Source organism: Lutjanus erythropterus, chromosome 20, assembly GCF_056507025.1.
Source record: "Lutjanus erythropterus isolate fLutEry1 chromosome 20, fLutEry1.hap2, whole genome shotgun sequence".
Lineage (NCBI taxonomy): Eukaryota > Metazoa > Chordata > Actinopteri > Lutjaniformes > Lutjanidae > Lutjanus > Lutjanus erythropterus.
The window spans coordinates 4,514,303-4,534,316 of record NC_139336.1 but is presented as its reverse complement, the minus strand read 5'-3'; the positions used below and the strand labels follow the sequence as shown (position 1 = coordinate 4,534,316).

Here is a 20,014-nt window from a genome sequence, read left to right as displayed (position 1 = left end):
AATGCTCCATAAGAAGAAATGACAAGGAGTGATTTCAATCAGGATAAATTGTCTTCTGCCAGAGAGAGGTGGTAACATTGAAGTATACTGGATATTCAGTTTGTAATCCCCTAAAGGACTAAATGTCCCATAGACCCTCAGGTCCCATAATTTTATTGTAAATAGGTGGTAATATATTTGAATTTTCTTCGAAATTACCTACAAATTACTCCCAGATTTCATGATTAATTATTTGATAATTAGCAAGTACCATTTTCATGTAGTGAGTAGTAATTACAAAGTGACATATTTGAAATTTTGCTGAATTTACCTGCAAATTACCCCCAAATTTCATGGTAAGTATGTGATACTGATGTTTTATCTCAGAAACCTCTTCCAAATGGGTGTTAGAAATGCAGAGCATGTCCTCAGTGTAATAATATGGTCAAAGGTAACTACTTTACTCCTCCTCACGCTGGGAAAAAGTGTTTATCAATGGTGTTATCACATGTTCCGCTTCTCATGTGATTTACACGATCAAATGTCCTTGTTGGAAAGATGTCACGCCCATTAAAGCAGAGAATAAGTGAAAAGAAAAGCTCCATAAAGAGAAATGATAGGGATTTCACCAGCAGCGGCACATTCCAGTGATTTCAATCATGATTATATCATCATTCAGGTTCCAGGGCTTCGAAAAGGTGAATCTGCCAGAGAGAGGTGGTAACATTGATGAAATACTTAACAGAGGAAAGGTACACTGGATATTCAATCTGAAGACTCTGTACGCCAAAGGACTAACTGATGAGATACCGTGGGATGTCACGCTCTGATGGCTTGATTCCACTGGGCATGGCTGCATTACGCTACGCCGCGGGTGCTGGGGCTGATCGCAGCTACTCTTCACAATGTTTGTGATTCCACCTCTAGTGCAGCAGCACTCCCTCAATCGGTTAGTTTCTTTGTGTTATTTTATGACTTGTGATGTTTTAAAAGGTTGAAAAAACAATAATGGCAGCAGTAGACCAGAGAGGTGACTGTTTTTGTCAGTGGAGTCTGGTTGCTTTGAACAGAACAATATAGCAACAGTTTCCAGATGAAATAAAAAGGATCTTAATTTTAAACTCAAAGGGCTCTCTGCAGGGATCCTTTTTTTATGTTTTCAGACACTCTCAATAACAATCTGATCTTGTCAATGGAAAAAAACAAGCACTTTTAGTGGACGAACTTTGACATCGCAGTTGAGGGATTACACTGCAGCTCGGTTTCACTTCTGCTGGCTGCAGCGGTCTCGCTATATACCAGGCCAATTTCAAAAATTGTTGTCCCCCATTAGTCATTTAGACACAAAAACATGGGAAAATAGGGTCCAGGTGGAAAAATACTAAAGTTTCCCTCCAAGGCTAACGCAACACATCGACCACACTCTGTGTCCTGCACTCATCCCACCAGGCACTGACTATCTACTTGCAACACAACAAAACATTGATACAGACGATCGACAGTCAAAGACAAGGGCACTGACTTGGGTGGGGAGGGTAGAGACATGTCCCTCACAATATCCAGGGAATATTGAACTGTCTCTGGCAACTATTTTGAACATTTTTTTTCTATTGTCCATCAGTGTCTAATCAGTATTAATTAGTGAGATTCAGTGCTGTTTTCAAGTTTGAAAGGACTGCATGCTCCCCCTCATTATGCCTAAAATTGGTTTGGTCCACTACCTACCTACAGCTATGGGTCTTTTTGGTAACGCTTCAATTTCCAGGTCCCATAACTTCATGGTAAATAGGTGGTAATTACCAAGTAACATATTTGAAATTTCTTAGAAATTACCCACAAATTATTCCCAGATTTCATGTTTAATTACGTGATAATTAGCAAGTACTATTTGCATGTAGCGGGCAGTAATTAGAAAGCATACGTATTTGAAATTTCTCTGAATTTACCCACAAATTCCCCTGAAATTTCATCTTAAGCATGTGATAATTTGCATGAAAAGGACACTTACCCTGAAATTTGTGGGGTTTTGTGGGTAGATTTCAAGTAAAATCAAAATATACCACCAACTACATGAAAATGGTACTTGCTAATTATTGCATGCTTAAGCATGAAATTTTGGGGTAATTGGTGGGTAATTTCTGAGAAATTTCAAATATTTTACTTGGAAATTACCACTTATTTACCATGAAATTATGGGACCTGTTACCATCTTTTTTTGCCACATTTTTTCATATATGAATTAAGCGACTAACAACAAATCTAGTGTGTTATTCAGACCATCGGGGGGAAGTGAAACATATACAAAAACTATTATTTTGTCATTTATTCACATGCATGCTGTCATCTCAGACAGCACTCCTCTGGCAGCAGCACAGCTTCTCTGACAGCTTTTACTGTGCTTATGGGAACACTTTGTGAAACTAGAGGTAACATCCAGGTTCATTTCCTTCTCTCATCATGAGCAAACTAACTCCTGACATCCCCCAACCCTTCTGCATCATCAACCAAACCTGAACCCTAATCCAACTAAGCCTGATGCTTGATGCAATAAAACTGCCCAAATCTCAGGCATTACCATTAACTGTGTCAGATCTGTTGAACACATTACAATCAATTAACAGCCTCTCCTGTTTGATGGAGCTAGGTTAGCAGTTTCCCCCCTAGCTTAGCAGAAGGACAGGACTGGGAGCAGTATGTCATGTTCACCTAGGTTTTCGATGGAGTAGTATCTCTGCTTGCTGTCCACTCGGACCGTCTCTGCGTAGGGACTCCCCACTCCGTAGCCGATGATGTAACCTCTGACCAGGATGTTCGGGCTGAGGGGCGGAGTCCAGGACATGATGATGCTGTTGGGCAGCGGCCTGACGTGCAGAGAGCTGGGCTGGTCGGGCACTTGACTCTCTAAAAACACACAAGCAATGAAACGTCACACCAAAGAAGAAGAGAACAGAAAGTGGTGGAGCTCAGACCTCAGTATTTCTGGCCTCCACTGCCGCCACTTTTAAAGCTAACCCTGTTAGCAGCAGCAGTAGCAGGTACTTAGAGAAATTGGGCTAACAGATGCTAACCCTGTTAGCTGTGTATTAAGCCCTAATAAGCCCTGACACTTTGTGTTATTCCTCAGCATCAGATTAGATCAGATTAGCGTCCTTGGTCCTCGGGGAGAGACGCCTCATATCACTTTATTGAGTGATAATCCATTGAAATGAGATTTGCGTGTCCCTCTGTCCCGGCCTGGAAACACAGTTAGCATGGATGTGTTTGTTTTTTATCTCAGCGGCTTCCTGCTGACCAGGACACCGTCCTCCTGAGCCGCAGCCTGAGGTCAGCTTTTCTAATTATTCTGCAAGAAATGATTAGGCGGCCAAACCCAGGAGCTGCCAGCCCGGTTGATGGTTGTTTTTAAAAATCTTTCTCCATTCGTTCATTTCTTTCTTTTGCTTTCATATTTACTTTCTCTGGTTCCCTACGTAATGATCTGCTGATCAAAACTAAAGCCAGGGGCTTTGTTGATGTCTGTTTCTTTCTAACTTGTGTAAAACTCGCTACCTATTTATAACATTTGATGGAAGTTGCACCAGTCAAGTCATATAAGATTCAATTTAAGACAAAATGATGCTGCTGTTTCATCAGTTATATATTTCTCATTTTCTGAACAGGCCCAGTGTGACTGTAATGTTCATTAAACACCAGGAAACTAAACCTTCTGATGGATGAAGAAAGGAGAGATAACTTCCCTACTCTTTGAAACAAAAAGTAGGAAGTAAAGTTAACTTTTCCCCCAGAGTGGCACCCTCCATCCAAATGGTTTATCCTATTGAGGGCATGATTTTGATTATTGAATGTCATGGGTTACTGCATTTCACTTTAACTCTGTTTTTTAGCATTTATAATCAGTACACAAGCATTTAATCCAATGAAAATGGACCTCCCACAGGCAGCCCTGAACTGGCTGTGGGAGATTTTGTGGTTTTTGCATGATCCTGTTTAAGTGGATCTAAAATAAAAAACCGTAACAGCCAGAGCCTAGATTCTCAAGCTGTGGTGCTTGGAGCTATGTCAAAAATATTTTTTAAAAAATGAGATAAATAAATTAAAACCATGTAATACTACACCGTTTTAAAAGAAGAAAAAAATAAACAAAAGAGATCATTGAAACATTTGTTGTAACTGCAACCATAACTGCCACTTTAATAAACAGAACATTTATGTTTATGTGTATCCTATGATCATTAAATGCTTATATACGGCTTATAAATATTAAATAGGAGGGTTTAAGCAGAGCGTTTCCTTCTGTTGCTTGTATTAGGGTTTCTCTCATTAGTTGTCTCTTTTGATAATCCACAGATTGTTTCCTGGCAATGTAATTATTAAGTTTTATACCGTCTCCTTTCCTTTTCTTGCATCTGCTCCTCCTCCATCCGACCTTTTCTTCCCCCCTCCACTGAGGCGAATCCTCCCTCCGTCTATCCATCTCAGCTCGTAACTGGTTAAATATTTATGCGTGTGATGGGACAGTGGATATTTACATGCTGTTGTACAGATCACTGCTATCACACACACACACACACACACACTCTCTCCCTGTCTGTGTTCTTACCATCCAGGTCGTTCTCTGGCGTCTCGGCGGTGTACCACTCACTGGCTGGGCCTGTTCCATTGGCAGTCATGGCTGCTACCTGGAAACTGTACTGACTGCCCTTCTCTAGACCTGGAAGGAGATAAAAAGAGTATACAAATGATTATATCAAATCGTCGTAATTGCTACATTCTCCATGGCAATGGGAACATGCAGATGCTACGGTAACCCCTTCAAATGTCACTATTTTTGTTTTAAACTGCTATTTTTGCTTGGCTTTACTGCTGAAAACATGTTTACAGAAATAACGTCATCTGCACTCGAAAAAGAAATAAAAAGGTTTGGGCCTCAGAGCAGCAGACTCTGAGACAATCAACAATGTTCACGGCATCTTGGCCACCCAGCCAGACTTGCTGGAGCAAATGCCCCCAGGAGGTGAGGGATGGGCATTGGGATAAGGGCCTCGCTAACCCAGCTTGGACTTAAAGCTGCTCCTGGCTAATGTTCTGCAAGGGAAATGAAATGGTTGAAATGGGACTCAGGCTGGCCAGGCGATGGGAAATCAGAGACTGTTGTGCCCACATCTTACAGAGGCCTGCTCCGCCACAACATCCTGGATTTGTGTTCTGAGCCGACAAGGCTCTGGCTGGACACACTGGCCGCATTTGCAGGCATCGTTGATGCAGACACAAAGTTGATGGAAAATGTTCCCTAGATGTCTGACCATATTCAAAACTTTCTAGCTGCTGCTGTCTACATTCCCCCAGAAGCAAAATAAAAAAAATCACTACAGAATTACAGCAGGTGGTATCTGACACCAAGGCTTTAGTCCTGTAAGTTGCGTGGTGGAGCTCAGGACTTGGATTGGATTTCTCGTTCCAGCACATCCAACAGATGCTTAATCAGATTAAGGTCTGGGGAATTTGGAGGCAAAGTCTACACCTTGTCGACACCGGTCCACCTTCTTCCGTTGCTCCATGGTCCAGTTCTGTCACTCAGGTGGCCATCGCAGGCACTTTCTTAGGACAGAAGTCAGCACGGACACTCTGACCACACCTTTCTATCATAGCCAGCATGAACGTTTTCAGCAATGTGTGTTACAGTAGCTCTTCTGTAGGATCAGAACATGAACTCTGGGCGTCCTTCAGCTGGGAACTCGGTCGTCCTTCCTTGGACTAATTTTTATAGGTAGTTACTACTGCATACTGGGAACAGCCTGGCTGTTTTGGAGATGCTTTGACACAGTAGTCAAGCCATCACTAGTTGGTCCTTGTCACTCAGATCTGTAAGACCTTTACACACCAACAGCGACATGAATAAACACCACAAGATCGCTAATGTTTTGGACGCCTGCCTGACTATTCACATCAAGCACGGCACAATTTTGCAAAAAAAAAAAAAGTTAAGCTTCTAAAAAGAAATTGTGCTGCAGCAAAAAACAAGATGTAATCAACATCAAGTGATCATGAGCTGCGACTCCTACCTCCTTACTTATGACATACCCGGGTCGCAGCCGATATCGAGAAAAAGAGAAGAATTTGGGTTTTACTGCCTGATTCTGGAGCTGAAACTGTAACACAGTCGCAGCAGGATGTATTTCAGGATGACATCAAGTTTGAGAGGAGATGATTGATCCAGAGCAGCAGCTATCATTGGTAAAATTTGGTATATCTTTTGTTAAGAGTTCCAGGTGTGTGGTGCACATTTGGTTCATTCATACTCCGACAGGACAGGTTTAACAAAGAGGTTTTTACGTGGACTGTTGAAGCTTGATGCACACACCATTGTCATACTGAAACTCACCGGCGTTTCCTCTCCACACATCGTCTTTGAAATCGTTCAGTCTAATGTTTTGATGTCATCAACAACATGCAGTTTGACAGATGTCAAATCAGATGTGTTCATGGTGGAAGATTATAGAACTTTAGAATGTTTGAAAAAATAAAAGGCGCAGAGAAATTCTGCCTTATCCTTGCATTGGATACATAAAACTTGGAAAAAATATTAACGCAAACTGATTGAATGAAAATGTATTTCCAACATATCAACTTTATCCCATTATTATCTGTATATATGTTCTATGTGTGTGTAGCATGAAGGGGCTCCAAATTTCTTTCCATTGCGGAACCCTCTGTGTATAATAACAAATAATTAACCTTGATACTTTAATGAAATATGTGAACTACAGAGCTGTCTGTGCCGCCATACCTACATACCTATGATTACTGTAATAACAGTTGCAATAATAACTTTACTAAAGTGGGGAAATAACTGATGATAGTAGTAGGAGTTAAAGTCTTGATGTACTTGGCTTGGGAAGTCTTGTTTGTGACTTGGGATTTGTACAACAAAGACTCTGCCCTACTTCTTTGAATTCTACAGTGGATTAAAATACTTGACAAACCTGCAGCTCCTCTCATTCCGCTGCTTCTTTAGTTTGACTAGCTTCAGGAAACAGAACCTGAAGCTCGCTGATTGGATGGTTTAATGTGTCGCGCTTTAATCTCCTCGGTGAAGGTGCGATATTTTATTCAATTTAATGAAATTCACTTTCTTATTCTCAGACAGTAAAAAGGAGTGATTATTGCTGACAGTCGGGCTTACAGCGGGCACATCAGATCCAACACACACATAAACAGCTGCCACTGGGGAATGAAATCCTGAGCAGACAAACAGATGAAGATAACCATCAGTGGAAAATAATGAAAAGGAAGATCAGTTTCATTCAAATCCTGCGCACCTCAAATTGAAATAATAGCTTGTGGCAGTTTAAATGCAGACACACAAATGCACGCACACACACAAACTCATGCAAATGAAGATTTTCTTTCACCGAAGAATGACACGCATGAAGATTTATGCAAAAAAGACAAAACAGGCACAAGCAGACACAAGTCCATGGTGTAACCCGCCCACACGCATAGACACACACACACACACACACACACACACACACACACACACACACACACACACACACAGGATTTGAGTCTTTACTTTTCTGTATTTGAACATTCATGTCAGACAACTTTGTCAGCCTCAGGTGACGTTCAGTGAAAACATTTGTCTGTTTTTTTTGAATCTCCACACACAGAATCTACATTCTAGTTAAATTTAGGCAGATTTTCATAATCTAGGTTCTCGTTTTTTAGTTTTGTTTTAGTTTTGAGAAAATAAGGGCAAACGTTAAAGGGTGAGTCTTGTGATATTCTATGTTTTTGCATTAATCTGCAGCTGAAAATTTAATTTTAATTTTAATAAATGAACTACTCCTGTGTGACTACAGTGCCCAGCTGTTTTAGGAAATTACAGCGCTTTTTTAAAACAAATAATGTATAAATACTTAAAGTTAATCAGCAAAATATTACAATAAATCAACCTGCTGAGCCTCACCTGTGAACAGGTACCAGAAGTTGTTGGGTTCGATGGCCTCTTGGTCTCCACGGCGACCGGTCTTCCTGTATTTGATCTTGTAGGCAGTGATGATGCCGTTCTGGGCGCTGCGTGGAGGCGGCTGCCATGACACCTTGATGCTCTGAAAGACAATGAGAAAACAATAAGTAAACTAACTGAGCTGCAAAATATTCTCTACCTGAGAACATGGGCGGATTATAAGACAATAGGCCCCCTGGGTGGAGGCAAGTTAAAGCACCACCCTCCTGAAGATGACTCAAACAGAGACACAAAATGCAATCGCATGTTTTGTAGTCATGGTCATTTTGCATCTTGTTGTAGATGTTTTGCATGTCCTTGTAGTATTTTTGGATCTTTGTGGTTACTTAGCATCTTGTAACTGTTTTGTGTCTCTTTATAATTTTTCTACATCTAATGCTATTTTGCATCCCTCTGTAGTCTTTTTGCATCTTTGTGGTCATTTTGCATCTTTTTGTGACTCTCTTCGTAATTATTTTGAATCTCTTTGTAACTGTTTGTATTTATTTGTTGTAATTTTTTATTTTTTTTAATACATTTTTAACAGTCTAAATTGCTTAGGGGTGCATGAAAATTAAAAAAGGCCCATCAACTTTCTGTTGCATTTCTGTTTTTTTCATTGAATCAAGTAAAGGGCTGTGCCAGTGTGGGAGTCTGATTTTTTCACTGCATGTTGTTGTTTGTTTGTGTGTATATAGATCACATATATTTCTATCTGGACTTGAGTGTGTATCTGTGTGTGCTTGTGTGTGTGTTGCATGAATTTTAATTGCTTTATTTGCATGTTAACAACCCACCTCTGACACACACACTCACACGCACACACACACACACCAGATGTTTACTCAGCCCCCAGTGTGCTCTGCTCTGTGAGGCACCTGCCATAAACCATTCTGCTGATATACTCAGTATGACCCTGTGTGTGTGTGTGTGTGTGTGTGTGTGTGTGTTAGCTGGGCTCAACAGTAATAAATGAAGATTAATGAATTAGAAAGTTGAAAAAAAAGATCCACCTCTCTCTCCCTCTCCTTTTTGTCTCATCATTATCTCCCTTGCTAATTGTATAGATGATTTATACGGTTAATGAAAATTAGGACTTTATCGTACTTTTTTGCATTATTTCAAGTGAGGCTGTATGATGTACTCACTAATATCAGTTGAAAGGTCTCTAGTTTGGAGAAGCAGCAGCACGGAAGCTAAGTAATGTATTGCTGTGGACCACCTAAAAAAATCAACATCAGTTTAAGTGTACGCTATATTTATAATATAGAATATTTTCAGCGCTTTACTTTGCCATCATTTTTTGACAGCAAACTGCTGTTATATAAGCCAAATATCGCTCTCTCTCATTCAAACAGACTCCTTTGGCAAAAACAGTTGTTTTACCTCACAGAGCAACGGAGCTGCTGGTCTACCACTTGATTTGTTGTTTTCATCTTGTTATGCCATTTTCATCTTTTATATGATTTTCATCTTGATACGTCTTGTTAAGTCGCAATTGTCTTATTCGACCTTTTACATTTATTTTTTTTACATTATTTTCTGTTGTAAGTCATATTCATCTTGTTATGTCTTTAAGGCAGTTTTTATCTTGTTACATCTTTTATGCCCTTTTTTGTCTTTTTACAGCTTCTTGTGTCTTTTCATATCTTATTACATGGTCTTCATTGAGTTATGTCCTTTAATCGTTTTCATCGAATGTGTTTTTTTTATCTTGTTATGTGGTTTTCATCTTGTTTTTGTGTTGTTAGATTATTCACGCCGTCTTCGTCTTATGTCATTTTCATCCTGTTGTGTTTTCAGGCAGTTTTTTGTCTTGTTATGTTATTTACGCCGTTTTCATCTTGTTATGTTGTTTTCATCTTGTTGTGTCTGTTAGGCCTCTTTTGTCTTTTTGCGTGTTGTTAGGTCGTTTTTGTCCTGTTATGTCATGTTATGTCTTGTTATAGTGTATTCATTTTGTTAAATCTTTTACATTGTTTTCATCTAGTTATGTCGTTTTCACCTTGTTGCATTGTTGATGCCCTTTTCGCATTTTTACGTCATTTTCATCTTCTGTCTTTTATGTCCCTTTTGATGTTATACATCTTTTTATGTTGTTTTCATCTCTTTATGTGTTTTTACATTGTTTCTGTCTTGCATTAAAACTAAAGTAATGAGCCCGTTTTGAAAATGTAAGGAGTAGAAAGTACAGATATTTGTGTTAAAATGTACAAAATAAAAGTAAAAAGTTGTCAGGGAAAGAAATACTTGAGTAAAGTACAGATACGTGAAAACTCTTCTGAAGTGCAGTAACGGCATATTTGTACTTAGTTACTTCCCACCTCTGCTTAAACATACTGTATCACAGTGGGTGTCATATCACACCCACCATCCAATCAAAAGCTGGTATTTTCTGTTGCTGTGCTAAAATTTCTAGTAACAGTGCAAATTGAGGTGGATTGTCATTTTGTACAAAACACTCACACATGCTCAGAAGCAGACGGCCACTTACACATGTACAGATTGTATCACACACATTCATACATCTGTTGTTGGTGTCACATTAGCGCACACACACTGAGAGTGATGGCGTGTGTGTCCCTCCATCAGCTGTGGTGTAAGTCATCGGGCCAACGAGCAGTTTAAATATTCAGCCAGTGTTACTGTGACGACGGCCACAGAGGAATTCATTAACATTTAGCTGCACCTGTTCCCTCTGCTGCTCCTCATCCTGCTAATTGATTACAGCAGAACTGATTACTGGGAGGGAGGAGGGGAGAGGAGACGCAGAAGGATGGAGGGAGAGAAAAAGAAAGGGACAAATTGAATAAATGTGTGTGTCGGCCAAATTCCTGCATATACACACTCTCTCTCTCTCTCTCTCTGGTCGGGCGTCACCGTGCGCTTCATTAACTAATTAGCCACTTTGACAGGACACAGTTGGATGTGAGGTCTCCATGGAAACGATATAGAAGTTAAATTCATGTTGGAACAACTCCCACAGAGACACAAAGAGGCAAACCATCCATGAAGGAGCACACCGACACCACCACCACCACCACCACCACACATACTGGGAGGGAAGTGCCACAACAGCAATTTTCATGAGACTGTTAGTACTGTTAATATCACTGTCAATAGATATATCACTGCAAAATCTATTACTTTAATTATGATACTGTCTGCTACTGCTATTACCACTGCTACTTCTGCTATACTGCCACTGATACTGCTGTTATTACTGCTGCTACCCCTGCTGCTAATGTTACTGTTATTACTGCTGCTAATGCTGCTGTTATTACTGCTGCTAATGCTGCTGGTATTACTGCTGCTAATGCTGCTGTTATTACTGCTGCTAATGTTACTGTTATTACTGCTGCTAATGTTGCTGTTATTACTGCTGCTAATGCTACTGTTATAACTCTTTTAATACTACTGTTATTACTGCTGCTAATGCTACTGTTATTATTGCTGCTAATGCTACTGTTATTACTGCTGCTGCCATTACTGTTAGAGCTGCTGCTACCCCTGCTGCTATAACTGCTGCTAATGCTACTGTTATTACTAATACTAATGCTACTGTTATAACTCTTAGTACTACTCTTATTACTGCTGCTAATGCTACTGTTATAACTGCTGCTATCCCTGCTTCTATTACTGCTGCTAATGCTACTGGTATTATTGCTGCTATTGCTATTGTCATTACTCTTAATGCTACTGTTATTACTGCTGTTAAACTTCTATTACTGCTGCTAGCCCCTACTGCTATTATTGCTGTTACTACTACTGTTACTGTCATTACTGCTGCTTCCACTGTTATAACGGCTGCTTCACCCTACTGCTGTTATGTTACTACAGTTACTACTGCTGCTAATAGCACTGTTATAGCTGCTGCTATCACTGTTACTACACTATCAATCAATGAGACTTTTTATACACAGTACTTTTCATACAGACAGATGTAACACAAACACACACAGCAATGACTTTGTAATTGGTAAAGACTATAAATGAGAATGTCACTCAGTAAAAACAAAAACTGAGGAAACGCGATCATAAGTGAGGTCCTCTTTCCATGCGTAAGCACAATACATAGTTAAATGGTTTCTTTTCTGCCTGTCCTTATGATTGCAAATCTGCACATCAGGGCTTTTATTTTGAAAACTAACCAGATTCTCTCTACTTTTCCTGCGTCTGACTTTGTGCCGGCTCAATCTGCTCTGTCTTGACTGACGCAGCATCCGTCAAAAATAGACTCAGCTCATATTTGAAACGGAGCGCCGCTTCTGGGACGCTGCAAGGCGCCGCTGGTGGACTCACAAGCATTGTGTAGAATGGCTGCAATAACACAACGCAGCTGTCCCCGGTGGAATTGAGCTGTAATACTTCTATTACTGCTGCTACTTCAACCACTGCGTCTGCTCCTGCTGTCACAGCTGTTACTGATGCTATCGCTGTCACCGCTGCTACGTCACTGCTGCTGTTCCAGGTACAAATACTGTTGTTCCTGCGGCTGCAGCTACAACTCCTGCAAAAACCAGTGATGCTGACTGATCCGCGCAAAATTCAACCATTCCCTCGCCTGAAATAAAAAGTGCATGATTTATTTCAGTCAAAGTGTTGGTGTTAAATGAAATCTGTTCACGCCCATTCTTCAGATTTCTGCCTCCATTGTACATTATTGGTTGAAGTACACTCTCCACCTGCTGCTAACCAAATAGCTGCACAACATTCTGCTGTGTTCATTAAGTTGTTGAGTTTCATCTCCTTCACAGTGCTCACTGCACTAAATGGGCTCCATGGATCAATTAAGCTGGTTTCAGATGTACTTTCTTGCCTTGTGTAAATTAGAGGTGAAGTAGCCTCGGGCTGTACTGTAACACTGACTCATTTCTCAGCTTTTTTTCTATCTGAGCGGAGCAGAAAATGTCGGGAGAAGAAATCCCTCCTGCAGCTGCTTTGTATTCAGATGTGGTTGACATTGTAAAGCAGCGGGGCAAGTGAAGCCGTGGCCTCGTTCGCAGCCTTCAAACACGCAGAGAGTCTCCGTCTTTTTAATTTTCCCTCGGAGGACATGAGGAAAATGCAGGGAGGTCTGTGGAAAGCTGATGAAGATAACACTGATAATAATCAGGACTGATAATAACCAAAACGACAGTGATAATCACAAGAAGCAGAGATGTCTGAGGGAAACATAATGAACAAAGACAACAATATTGCGAATATTACTTAATTGATGATAGTAATTAAACCTCTGACACTACTACTGTTACTGCTGCAACAGTATCACTTGCACTGTTTCTATATGTCTTACTGCTCATGCTGTTACTGCAAAGAGAAGTTCTATAGCTTATGATGCAGTGTACAAAAAAATGCCAATTTATAGTACATGTTAACTGTGGTATGTGCTGTAATATTATTTCTAAAATAAAAGAGAGTTGTTCTTCTTTTTCCTGCTGTTTTAACAAGTGATTTGAATGTTGTTTCAATGCGTTGACACACCAGTGTCTTCATGTTTGGGTCTGACCCTGACTACACTATTCATTTATACTTATTTAGTTTTTCCACTTTATTTTATAACCAAATGTGAATTAAAAGCAAGGTGCAGAAGGTTTATGGGATTACCTAATTGAACAGATGAGTTATTTAAATTCAGATTTGGTTATGGCGTTTTTATGTGGATTGTTACCTCCAAAATGAACGGACAAAAAAATAATAAAAAACTTGGGCACAAAAAAGCCAACTTATATTCTTTGGTCGAGCAGTTTTCCAGTTTGTACAATGAGTTACTTTATCTTAGAGTAAATTAACAGAAGTGAAAATTAAAAAGTTGGTCAAACTCAAAGATAAAGACAAGAAACTTGAAGTGCCTAACGTTTCACTCATTCTTCAGAACTGGGACAAAAATGTATTTTGTGGGGGTTTTTGATTTTTACTCTTCAATTATGCTTGAAAAGATCAAACTCTCCTAGTGATTAATTTTTTAAAATTATTATTAAATTTAATAATGTTGGGGCGCCTGTAGCTCAGTCGGTAGAGTGTGCGCCATGTGTATGGAGGCTGTGAGTCCTCTACAGCGGCTGTGGGTTCAACTCCCACTCATGGCCCTTTGCTGCATTTACACTGGTAAAGCACTAATCCCATGAGGCATAACAAGGGTTAGCTATACCCTGAGGACCCAGGAGTCCTTAAGGTATAGCCTTTTAGGTATAGCCCTTTTTATGCCTGATTAAATTATGTTTTTGCAAAATTCTGACAGACATGACAGGAATCTGGGGTGCAACTTTAAAGGATAAACAGCTTCATAGAAATTGATTTCAAAACAAGAATTATTATAAAAGCACATTTTCACACCTACATTATCAGTAGGTTTTGTTAGTTTTAGATTTTGAAGGCTTTTGCCACATTTTTGAATAACTTGAAGATGTGAATTCTTGTCTTGGATGAGGCTGTTTTCTGGCACAGAGCAAGTTTAAAAATGAAAAGCTAAAGCAAACCAAAACATTTCATAAATTACATATATTCCATATATATGAATTGTTAAAGAATAAATTTCACCCAAAAAAATGTAATTAGAGTGTTGGTGCAGCATACACAAAAACTACATATGCAGCAGATGGGTGAATAAATAAGAATTTTTCATTGCAGAATGCTGAGTATATATTATTATTATTATTATTATTATTATTATTATTATTATTATTATTATTATTATTATTAAATTATTATTATTATTTGTACACATATAAAAGGTAAAAAAATACAATAATGAAAGAAGAAATAGTAACGTAATTTATGAATAAATAAATGTGTCAGGAAGCCACAGGCTTGTACGAGGGACATCCTCTCCTTTTAGGAAAAAAACAAACAAATAAAAACAATAACACTAATAAAAACTAGCACTGACATAATTTAAGAAAAACAAAACCAAAAGAAAAGTGAGAAACTAGAAAAGCCAGAAAATGGTCAATTAACAAATGATGCAGTGAAAACAAAGAAATACAAACAAACAATTAATTTTGAGGACTTAAAGAATAAAATATTCAAAGCTCTGTATTATATTTGAACGGTGCTGTGCTGTTGTGTTGTGATTGGTAGGACTACTCATCTCTTAACACATTTTAAGCACAGGAATGTATGAAGCTGTAAGATTCTGTAATGTCAGTAAAGTAAATAAGATGAGAAAGGGTAAATTAATGCTGTTTTGATCTGCGTGTGTGTGTGTGTGTGTGTGTGTCTCATGCATGTGTCAAACTGCTACAACAGTCATTTCCTCCTGCTCTGCCTACAGGACGGGTTATTTAGACGCTCCTGTCTTGCTGACACAGGACAGCTGACGTCACTGGTGTGTTTTATTTAGAAGTACAGTCAGTATTATTGTATTTCTCGCTGCTGGTGGTTGTTGTCCTGCTGAGCAGTTTGTCCGATCGATGGATGAAGAAGCATCGAAAAAAACAAAACTTTAAATCACATTTGGAATTAATTCAGTGGGTTCCTCTTTTGTTTCTGTATGCTGAGCTGCAGTGTGAGAGCTGCATACAGAACACCTCATCCACCCTGTGACCTCCACACACACACACACACACACACACACACACACACACACACACACACACACACACACACACACACACACACACACACACACAGGCCAGGTGAGTAAACACTCCCTGAATTCAATCTGTGATTGTTTGTTCATGTCCTCTGGGTGAGAGCTGCAACTACATCGACTCTGTGTGTGTGTGTGTGTGTGTGTGTGTGTGTGTGTGTGTGTGTGTGTGTGTGTGTTAATGTCCTCTGGGTAAAAGGAGCAATCACATGGAGGGCAGACTGTCTCTATTTACTCTGCAATACAACATGCAACACCATGCTGCACCGTGCTGTGTGTGTGTGTGTGTGTGTGAGAGAGAGAGAGAGAGAGAGAGTGCATGAGTATCCAGAAAATAAACAGCTGTTGGCTTTTGGAGCAATATATTAAAAATAGTGGTGGAGGTGTGTTTGAGCAGTTGGCTCTCTGGATACACAGTATATTAAAAAATGGAGGGATTTTTAAAATGACGGTATTAAAGCTGCAGTCTTTAAGGCAACAACACTGACATTCAACACAGGAGGAGTCACAGTCACTGCATCTCCTCCTGGGATTACAATTCTCCTTCATTTCTCTCAATCTATGACAAATTTTTACACCCTCTTTTTCTTAGGGAAAGTTTTAAATGGAAAGAGCACTTTTTTTTTTTTAGATCAGCCTATAGTTAACATATCCTTGGGAAAACAGTTCAGTAAAACATTCTTTTTCTGTGTTACTGTAATGAAATTTGACATTCAGTACTTTAATCAGGTGTATTGTCATTCCGTGTGCAAAACCAATATATAACTCAGGTGAATTTTTAACTCCAATGTGCAACAATCAGATGTCATATTATCATTCCATGTGCAATGGTGCAAATTCTACTGCTGAGTCTCTTTATATTGTATTGTATACTGATCCTATTTTAAAATGTCCCCTGTTTATAATGTTCCTATTCTTTATATTTTCAAAGTTGACCCCTCCTCCCCATCTCAATGAATTAAAGACAAGGCCTGAGACTTAGGCTGGAGATATACTTGCTGTTTGTGTTTACATATGTGTAGCATTAATTTCAGAGGACACGCACAACCTTCGCTCCAAATGGAAGCAAGATACACAAGGCAGCGATGTTGCGGTTGGATGCGTAGTGCAAACGCAGTTAAAGGCAAGTATGTGTCTCGCTTGGAAGAGTGAATTAAGACAGTGAGAAGAAAGCAGTGACTCAAAGAAACGTCATTTTCTGCTAGTGTCATGGCACAAAAAAAAATGCTCTCCCCTCTTCATGTTTTGTCTGAACACAGCTGAAGTGATCCTCAGTCTGCTCTGCCTGTGTGTGTGTGTCTGTCTGTGTGTATATCTCTTTGTGCAGCTCTCACAAGCAGAGAGCATAGGAAAGAGACACAAAATGTGATGAGTCCGTTGGTCGCTATGTTTTGATAGAATCCCGACCTCAAAAAACTGCACACTGAAACGTCTGAGGGCAACACACCGCTTCCAAACGGGCTGAAGCCCGGAAGCATCGTGATCACAACAAAACATGACAAAAACAGGAAAATACTGAACTGAAGGATCTGTGCAAATACACACACTTCTAGTGGGTCAGAAGTGATGATTTAGAGAGATTGTGAATCTATAAATGGAAAATGTTGCAGATTGTGCCTTTAACACTTGTGTTGATGACAAAAATTAATTTTATTGATTGGCAAATTAATTAATAAACCACGGTTTCAGCCCTATACACTACAATGTCTGTTTGAAGTGCTCTTCTGCCTGATCTATCAGGGAAAATCCCTGCACACATGCTGACGTGCATAAGTGTTACCATGGTTACCAAATGATCTTGCATAAATATATAGATCAGTCAAGGGTGTAATTCCCATTGGGGGTGGAGGGACATGTCCCCCTCACTGTTCAGAATCCTATAAATGGCATTTAAAGTAGAGTTAGTGCATAAATAATGCAGCTACTTTCACTGAAATGTGATTTTTTTTTCTTTTGGTTGGACCTTTTTATGGTAAGTAGGATCATCGGTTTCATAATAACTTATATACATGCAGGAATTAGCTTCTTCTCTCTTTGGTTGAAGATCCCAGAGAAAGCGAGCATCATGGGTGCTGTAGTTGCTGAATGCTGAGAAAACAATCATTATTTCATCTTATTAAAATGAGGAGGATAATTACATCTGAATACAGACAGAAAACCTCAGGAACGTTCCTATTTGTTTCAAGATGTGTCCTCACGATTTGTCTGGTCGCAGGACCCTCCCTGGTCCAATCAGAGCTCGCCCGTTTACCACTTCGTCTAATTAGGAGATGTGCTCCTGATGAGGTGGGCGGAGCTTCAGGTGAAGTTGGAGAGATTGAGTTTGATTCGGAGGAGAGGACGGTTCGAGGGTGAAACAGAGCTGATGAATGACAACAAACTGAGGGTTGTAATCATCCCGTTACCACGACGACTCAGAGAAAGGGAATGTGGGATGATTAACAGTAATTATCTGCTGTTCGGTGACATCATCACAGGTGTGTGACAGACAGAGACGGAACAGCGAGGACAGCTGCTGTTTCAAGCTGTGAGAATGTTATGAGTGAATGAACGGGTGAACGGATGATTTCACAGTGTGCTGCCTGACTGACTGAATCACTCACTCACCCAATGACTGAATTAATACATGAATAAACTGATAGATAAGTGATTGGCCAACTGACCGAAGGAATATGTGACTGCAGAAATATTGAACATAACCTGTTTATACACTCGCATTTTGGGGACCCCCTTTCCTTATTGGGACCAAACGCCAGTCCTCATAATGTGAATCAGCAAAGTTTTCTGTGAAGACTTTAGGTCAGGGTAAGTTTATTACTTATTTGTGTTGTAGACAAACCTGGGATAGTTGTTTATACATATAATTTGAGTTGTAAATAAATATGGGATGGTTGTTATAAATTTAATTTTGGTTGCATAAATCTAGGATGGTTTGTATATATTTCATTTGAGCTTTATAAATTTGGGATAGTTCTTTATATATTTAATCTGGGTTGTAAATAAATCTGGGATAGTTGTTTATATATTTCATTTGGTTTGTAAATAAATCACAGATAGTTGTTTATATATTTCATTTGGTTTGTAAATAAATCACAGATAGTTGTTTATATATTTCATTTGGTTTGTAAATAAATCACAGATATTTCATTTTGCTGTTTTGACCAAACACCTGTCTCCATAATGTAAATCATTACATGTTAGGGTGAGGACTTGGGTTAGGGTCAGGTTAGATTTAGGTTAAGATTAGGTTTAGGGTTAGAGTAAGGCAGGTAGTCATTATGGATAGTATCAGGGTAAGTCCCCAGGAAACTGATGTAAGTCAGTGTAATGTCCTCTGAAGTTATGGAAACATGACCTTTTTGTGTGTGTGTCTATGTCAGAGGTCAAACTAGCTGAAACTTTTGAAATCAAAACTTTCTGCTTCCCTCTGACACAGTAAAAGTCACGTCCGGCGGCACATCGTGGATCAGAAACTATCCTGCAATAACTCTGCTGCAGCTGGTGGGATGAATATGTTGCATTATACAGTGATAAAAACCCCCAGAGGACATTCTGTCCTATCATTACATCATACAGGAATGACCAGGAAAGGAGACTGGAGAGAAAAACGTCTTGTAGTTAATTGAATCAATTTTAAGCAATAGAAAATAGATTATGTGCCTCAGTATAAAGTATATTTTCTATCTTTCATGGCTGAACTGCTGAGATTTCTACATGTACAATATGGTGCACTGTTACTCCAGACTGAGCACTTTTGAGTAGGGATGCCCCAGTCACAATGTCTTGACACTGATGTTGATTGCCAAACGTCTCTAAACCATATCAGCCAATACACAGCTGATACCGATCATCTATTTATTTTGTTATAGCAGCTTGCATAGAAGTATTATAGGCTACCAGTAATACTGAATGTTGCCACTAGGTGTTGCAGATTGCTCTGCCATTCAAGACTGGAACATAATAAGCAACCATGGATCTTGCATCATTAATCAGTGACTAAAAGCATTAATCCCAATCTCTGGATCGCATACTTTTACTAAATATCAGCTGATAGTGATTGGCAGCCAACTGAGAACCAGATCAGACAGCAGTCATGTCCTTCTGTCTCCATGATCAGTCTTCAAAATCTTTTCAAAAACACTTTAATGCTCATATAACTTCACAGTACTCATTCTTGAAAACTGAGACAGAACCATCTTTTGAGGGGGTTTTGATCTTTCATCTTTTGCTCTTCAATTATGCTAGAAAATATATCTTAAAAGATCAAACTCTTGGCTATTAAACCTTATAACAGGCCAACCTCCTGGTAATTGAATCTTTTTTTAAATGTAGATGTCAGCTCTGTCAGATGTAAAATCTATATACAAGTCTCAAAAAATTTGAAGTAGACTGTTGGCATTAATAAGTTTTAGACTTTTTTGGTTTTTGGTGGA

At 39.3% G+C, this 20,014-nt stretch overlaps 1 protein-coding gene across 1 annotated transcript in view; it reads right to left on the bottom strand.

Moving 5' to 3' along the window:
- The window catches only part of dcc (DCC netrin 1 receptor), a 264,597-nt gene that overhangs the window by 116,933 nt on the left and 127,650 nt on the right, over nt 1-20,014 (bottom strand). The window contains exons 12-14 of the mRNA XM_084746633.1: nt 7,952-8,093; nt 4,580-4,690; nt 2,686-2,880 (exon numbers count right to left, since the gene is read on the bottom strand). Of these exons, the coding sequence (XP_084602759.1) occupies nt 2,686-2,880; nt 4,580-4,690; nt 7,952-8,093 (448 nt within the window). The remainder of the gene's footprint in view (nt 1-2,685; nt 2,881-4,579; nt 4,691-7,951; nt 8,094-20,014) is intronic.